Source organism: Trichoplusia ni, chromosome 3, assembly GCF_003590095.1.
Source record: "Trichoplusia ni isolate ovarian cell line Hi5 chromosome 3, tn1, whole genome shotgun sequence".
In the NCBI taxonomy this organism is placed as follows: Eukaryota; Metazoa; Arthropoda; class Insecta; order Lepidoptera; family Noctuidae; genus Trichoplusia; species Trichoplusia ni.
Genome location: NC_039480.1, coordinates 20,547,666 through 20,554,601, shown reverse-complemented (window position 1 = coordinate 20,554,601; position 6,936 = coordinate 20,547,666). Strand labels below are relative to the sequence as shown.

Genomic DNA, 6,936 nt, shown 5'->3' with positions numbered 1-6,936 from the left:
TTGAAGATCGACCTGATGTGTCTACAAGGCGCAGCCCGAGGGGGCCAACTTCTTGATGCCTTGCATGTGTGCGAGCACAACGTGTCACACACAAGCTCACGTCACGGCGCGGTAGGCGATATGCAGCCACCACAGAGTATCATACTAATGGCAGCCACATGAAGGCACTACGGCGAGAGCGGGGAGCAGAGCGACGCGGTGAGCGAGGCGACACCGACCCGATCGGTCATAGCGTGTTAATTGTTATTGAAGGCAAACCATAAGCGCAATATGTCTTTTAAATTCATCATTAACGACATTAAATCTATTATGAAGCTACTTGGAGTCTAATTTAAAGAAACCCATCACCTAATCCACTTAGCTGCCAGCTTTCGAACTGTTGTACAATAATAATAATTTTTAAGTTTTAAAGTTTCTATGACTATTGAATTAATAATCGTCATCATGTAAGCTCAGTATTTTTTTTAATCCTAAATTAGCGCCATCTACCACTGAAATTAGTAATTATGATTTTAAATAACAGATGGCGCTTTATAGTAGTTACTATTTAAAAATATTGTGGACAGAGAGAAACTCGAGGCTTAACTACAAGTTGATGAGATTATGTTACGGTCTGACGTCTGACAGTTTTCTATAAATGACTGATTGTGATTAGCCAGATTACAAGTGTTTAAAAATATTTAAAATAGGGAAACATCAGTAGTCTTGTTGAAAATATATATATTCAACTACATATTCCTAAGTGGCTTATTTCTTAATTTTTATAATTGTTGATTTTTTTAATAGAAAAAGAATAAATGTTTCCTTATGATACGATACAAGTTCTTTTTTGGGGTGTTCAATTCAATTCAATTTATTTATTTTCAGCAACATGGCCTATGGATACATGATATAAGATAACACAAATATAATATACAAGTTATTTTTTGCAACTACTTAAAATATATGACTCTCCAACCAAAGTTGTAGATAATTTAATTTGCACCAAGTGTTGCGAACATTTATTTTTGATCAGATGAATAGGATATATAGTAAAAACCTTTATTAGCACAGTGTTCAAGAAGGCTGCCGAGGGACAAGGGTAGCTTTACACAGTTTACACGGAAGGTTGCAGTTTAGGTTACAATTCAGGCTAGAACAAAGACGTCTTAGAAATTATTCACATATACTATATACATACATACTGCCTCATACAGTATACTGATACGTCAGTACATAATACAGGCGCGGCTACTGTCTGTCCCTAAACATAATATACTTATATCTTCAAATCTACGCAACAGTTCAATTTTCTACACTAATATTAGAAGGATTTGATGGTTTTTTTTGACGTAACTACTTGACGATTTCAGATTTTTTTTCAGTTCTGGTGACGTCAACTCAACCTGTGTCTGCCAGTAGGTACCTATAGATCTAAGTTTAAATGCAATACTCACATTCAAGGGGATAGGGTAAACACAACAAAAAGTTTTTGATACAAAATAATTTTAATTTTCATAATTACAATTATTATATTATAAAAATAAAAACAAAAACAAACATAACTATATTCCTTCAGTACAAAATAAACATAAAATTAAAATGATTAAAACTATTAAAAGAATCAAAAATAATCTAACTAGGTACTAGTTTTCTTAAAAGCAAAGTACATAGTACAAATGGAAATGAGAGGTGCGGGGGGGGGGGGCTGCGGCACATGCCAGTCCCATTAAAATTGACTGAATGGTGCCAGAGAGCCGGGCGGGACGCACTCGAGACAGCTTATCCCAGAAGGAGGGCCTCTGGGGTTTTAGTGTGGTCTGGGCTGTGTGAGGGGGGAGGGGTGCAGAGGTCGAGTGGAAGCTCGCTCTTACTTTTTTGGGCTTGGGTGCCCTGCGAGATCCGGCTCTTGGGAACCTTGGGGCACCCGCGGTAATTGGCGACAAGCTGGCTGGCGTGCCCGTATAGTTGTCAGTTGTGACACTGCCCGCGGGGACCGCGCTTGTCTTGATGTTGAGTATTGAGTTTAATTCGGCGATTTTGAGGACTACGGCCTATACAAATGGCGTTAGGTGCAGACAGGTGGCATACGGTCTTGACCTTGAAAATCGCCTTCGTGTCGGCGGAACGGGGAATGACGGCCAATACCATTTCGTATGGCGTTAGGCCTTTGGCGCGGTGCATCCGGTGCACCTTGGTCACGGCGATGCCCTGCGCCGTGAGATCTTCTTCGATCTCCTTGGTGGAGAGCGAGACCGGAAGGCCCTTGAGGACGACCCTAAGGGTGCGTTCCTCGGGGAGGGCGTAGGTATGATACTGCAGGTGACCGTGCCTGCAGCATCTCCGTCAGCGTCCTAAAGTCGCCAGACGTCGGGACTATGATTTTAATGCCGTCTTTAACGAGGCGGCCACTCGTGAACTGAACGTGGTGCGTGGTGCACCACGAGGAGACTTCGGTCCATTTTTCCTTCTGATGAAGGAAAATCGGAGGGGGCTTTTGGCTGCGAGGGAGACCCTATGCGAACCAGAAGTGGATTGAACCGCTGAGGCCGGGGAGGCGGCAGCTGCGGGGGCGGGGGTGGGGCAGGGGCGGTCGCCAAGGGGGCCTCGGTCTTAGCGGCCTTTGCCTGGGTTTTGGGTTTCGCTTTACGCGAACGTTTCTTGCCGACGACCGTGAAGTCGTCGGCAGAGGAGGACGAGGAGGATTCGGAGGAGGACTCCGTGAGGACCTCTTCCGAGTCGGAGGCCATCTCCGCGTCTAAGACCGGCGCGAGATGGGCGAACAGAGGGTGGTCGGCCAGGGCGGCGCGACTGATAGAGGGGGTGGGGGTGGGACGCACCGGGCTGCGCGACTTGGAGCGCGCGCTGGGGGCGGGGGACACTTGGCGCTCAGAGGGAGCGCGGCGGGGCGGGGGGGAGGTGCTGGAGTTCCGCAGGGGTTTGGCTTTAGAGGCGGGCGGGGTGTATAGAAGGCGCGTGTGGCGCTAAGTGCGCAGGAGCGGGGGTTGCAGAAGGCGGGAGATGGCGTCGCGTCTGTCTCTCTGCCAGGTGTAGGCAAAGGTGAGGACTTTTGATATGCTTGTACCACTCGCTGCCAGTCTTCCCCCAGGACGTCCTCTTTTGTTCGCAGACCGCGACGGAGGACGGCGCTGGGGCAAAACCGCACCTTTCCCTACCGCATGAAACGCATATCAATCAGGCTTAGAGCTTGAAGAGCTTATTACATACATAATAACATTACATAATTAATAAAGGGAATTATTAATTATGAAAAGTGAGACAAACAGCTACACACTACACACATTAACAAGCTACAAATGTACAAAATAAGCTTAGCATTATTAAAAAAAAAAAGTGAGAAAATAAACTATTACATAACCCATACATTACAAAAGGCGTTAGGCCCTTGGCGCGGTGCATTCTGTGCACGTTGAGCTCAGGGATGCCCTGGGCTTTCAGGTCGTCTTCGATCTCATTTGCGGAGGATCGAAACGGGATCCATGGTACTGCAGGTGTCCGCTTCGTGACCGACCTGGAATCGACAGACGTCCGGACAATAATTTTAATTCCGTCTTTAATGAGTTGGCCACTCGTGAAATTAACGTGGTGCGCGACGACCACGAGGACGCTTCGATCCATTTTCCTTCTGATGAAGGAAAATCGGCGGGGGGTTTTGTACGCGAGGGATGACCGTCTGCCTACCAGACGAGGTGGGGACAGTCGCGGCCGTAGAGGCGGCAGCAGCGGGGGCGGAGGCTGAGGGGGTCTCGGTCTTTGCGACCTTGGCCTGGGACTTGGCTTTCACTTTGCGCGACCGTTTCTTCCGACGACCTTGAAGGCACGTATTGCGCAAAGTGCGCAGGGGAGGCGGAGGGCACGAACAGGCTGCGCAAGAGTAGTGTGTGAGTGAGAGAGTACAGAGTGCGTACCCGGATACTGTCGCGCGGCTCTCGGCTGGGACTAAGACTAACCCTGAGATGAGTCGCTCTGCCGAGTGTAGGCAGAGTTGAGGACTTGATATGCCCTAAGCTTGTACTACTCGCTGCCAGTCTTCCCCCAGAAAGTCCTCTTTCGGTTACAGAGCGTGATTGAGGATGGCACAGAGGCAGAAAGCGGGCCTCCCCAGCCATAGAAAATGCAGAACGAGAAGAGCTTTTTACATAAATTTACATAATGAATGAAGAATGATTATACTAAGTTCTATCTCAATTATACAACCACTAACACACCTGAGCTTTAGCTGTGTTTTTAACTTTAACTCACGGCACCTTATATACATTTACAAGCTACAAATAAACAAATAAAATTATTAACTAAAACTTAAAATACAAAATAAACTATTAAATAACAAATAAAGAAAAACATAACGCCCAATGGGACAACTAGTAGGCAATGCATTACATAATAATATTATATCTAAGTTATTATCACAATATTTAAGGAGTCAATCATGAAAGCCCTGTGACACAAGGATTAATATCCTAAAAGTGGGAGTGTTTAAAGTTTAAGTTTCTGCCTTTTCACTTAACAGCAATCAGTACAACATGACAGCATGTTGTCCTTCAATATGGCAATCAATGTAAAGGCACTAATTGTTCACTAAAAGTGTAGGTAGCACCCCTATATCAGAATATGTCCATGTATGTGACATAGCAGATGTGGACATTTTTTAAACATATAAGACATAATTTATTTTACAATCATAAGCTACTTACTTAGGGTTTACAGATTCTGATAAATAATAAATGCTTATGACGTCATTAGCTAGCTAGATAGAAATGGACATACAAATTTGATGACAAAGAGATTCCATTGAATGTCTATTATTAAAGAAGTTTCCATTTATAAATAAACTAAAAATGAATATCAAATACACTTCTTTTGTATTAAAAACAAACTAAAGAGATATTTCCTCTCATCCCCAACAATGACATCACCATGGTTCACATAATTCGTACTTCTCCAAGCACTCTATCAACCAGCCCATCGGTAAAGCTTTCAAATGCTTCATGTTGTACATTGGTTCATACATCTCCTGGAAAATAATGTAGTGTGAACAGTCAACCAGCCTGCCGTCTTTCTTTGCGTGGTACGGTACCAACTGCTCACTATCGGGGATAGATTCAGGGTTGGGAACTCTGCGTAACACTATCCCACCAGCATCAGTGATCAACTTAGTCAATATAGCTTTAGTTAAGACTAACGTATTAGAAACTTTATATTTAGTATTGAAATTGTGTAAATAGAAGTGACAGCCATTGAAAATGCCTGGCAGTTGTTTGTACTTGTTGTATCGGGCATTTTTAGGTCCGTTATAGGACTTGGTTCCAACTCCCTTCACCTCATACTGTTCAAATGACTCTAGTTTCTCTTCGGAGGATTTCGTTACCCAGTCTGCACTGATGATCCAAATGTTGCTCACAATACCCTGAAGAACATCGAGACTTGATACACAGACACCATCCTCAGTATCCACAACAAGGTGAGTGACCTTCTTCGTAAGCTTGACTTCTAAATGAATGTTACTATGATGTTTACTTAAAGCTCGTAACTTGTTATGCACAGTACGGAATGATGATGAGCAGTAAATGTGTATGTCATCAAACTCTAACTCAGCATATAATGCGGCAATGTGAGAGATGTTGAAGCTCTGCGTATACATCACCTTTTCAGCTGCTTCACGTAACAAATTCTTCATATTAACAGAAGCCAGTTGGTATGGAGTTTCTCCTTTACAGTTTCTGACATTCATATCTGCACCATTCTTGATCAACTCTTCGGCAATATCTATAAAGTTGTAGCGGACAGCTTCGTGTAAGGGAGTCTCGTTGCCCTGACCGGGAACATCTATCAATGTGTTGTGCTGTAGGAGCAATGTGACGAGGTCGAGTCTTCCATTCTGCACCGCTTCGTGCAGTGGTGTCCAGCCTGCGTTATCCTTAGTATTGGTGTTAGCTCCCAAGTTTATCAGCTCCTGTACTTTCTCGATATTGCCGAGGCGGCACGCGACATGGAGGGCGGTCTCGCCTTTTTTATTACGTTTCTCATTATTCACATTGGTTTTTAAACTTACATTTGATTGAAGGGTCTCATTAAACTGTTGGCGGGAGTTGGTTTTGTCAGACAGAGGTATCTTAGAGCCAGATCCGACAACATTCTTAGCGGGAACTTTCTTAGTTTTATTACTAGATGTTATCGTAGTTTCCTTTGAGCGATACTTCTCAAACATTTTGTCTAGTTCGGCAGTGGAGTGGATACACACTTTAAGTTGGTCGTCGATGAACGTGCCGCACTCATCCAAAGGTATTTTGCAATTTGGACAGTTGTCCAAAGGAGTATGTTCAGCACAAAGTATATGAAAACATTTTTTCAAGACTACGGGATCCTTACACAGATCCCCGCACACGCCGCACGTGTAATCCTTTTTCACTGTGTCTAACGCCTTTATAAAGTTATTCAAGTCTTCTGAAGACATGGTTCATCACTAATTACGATATTTTATGAAGTAATATGAAGCTTTTTTCGTTTCGGCAAAGTTTTGATACCGCGGCCCGCGGGAAAAAAATCTTTGATTTGACATTGACATAGAGATTGGCAGCAAAGAAAAAACGGCCACTACAGTCGAAAAAATACCTCAAGGGATGGTATTCTCGTCAGGATTGTTCAATTGACTTTTATTTCGTAATTTATTTACAAAAGTTTGCTAAATAATCATTATACAATATAGCGTAGCGTAAATATACTGGGTACATTTAGCATGGGATAGTGTTTCTAGGTGATATAATAGCATTTACAAGTTTGTTTAATTTTTACATTTTGCTTTTTAAATCTATACGTCGGAAATGGTCATGATAATAAACGATAATAAATAAATAAATCATAATTAAAACCTAATTTGTGACATATAGTCCGCAACCTCATTCATAAAAGTATAAATTGTATAAAACCTATTTCGTT

General features: G+C 43.1%; 1 protein-coding gene and 1 pseudogene across 1 annotated transcript; both read right to left on the bottom strand.

The window, feature by feature from the left end:
• Window positions 1–1,034: 1,034 nt before the first annotated feature.
• On the bottom strand, window positions 1,035–6,562 carry LOC113492382 (BRCA1-associated RING domain protein 1-like). Its single transcript, XM_026869865.1, has 2 exons — window positions 3,365–6,562; window positions 1,035–1,132 (listed from the first exon to the last, which is right to left on the bottom strand). The coding sequence occupies exon 1, from the start codon at window positions 6,452–6,454 to the stop codon at window positions 4,913–4,915; it is 1,542 nt and encodes a 513-aa protein (XP_026725666.1). The 5' UTR covers window positions 6,455–6,562; the 3' UTR covers window positions 1,035–1,132; window positions 3,365–4,912.
• LOC113508751 lies at window positions 1,937–2,729 on the bottom strand (annotated as a pseudogene).
• Window positions 6,563–6,936: the final 374 nt, after the last annotated feature.

What these genes read in the sequence shown, in the direction of transcription:
- LOC113492382 (XM_026869865.1), bottom strand. Translation starts at nt 6,454, where the DNA reads ATGTCTTCAGAAGACTTGAATAACTTTATAAAGGCGTTAGACACAGTG.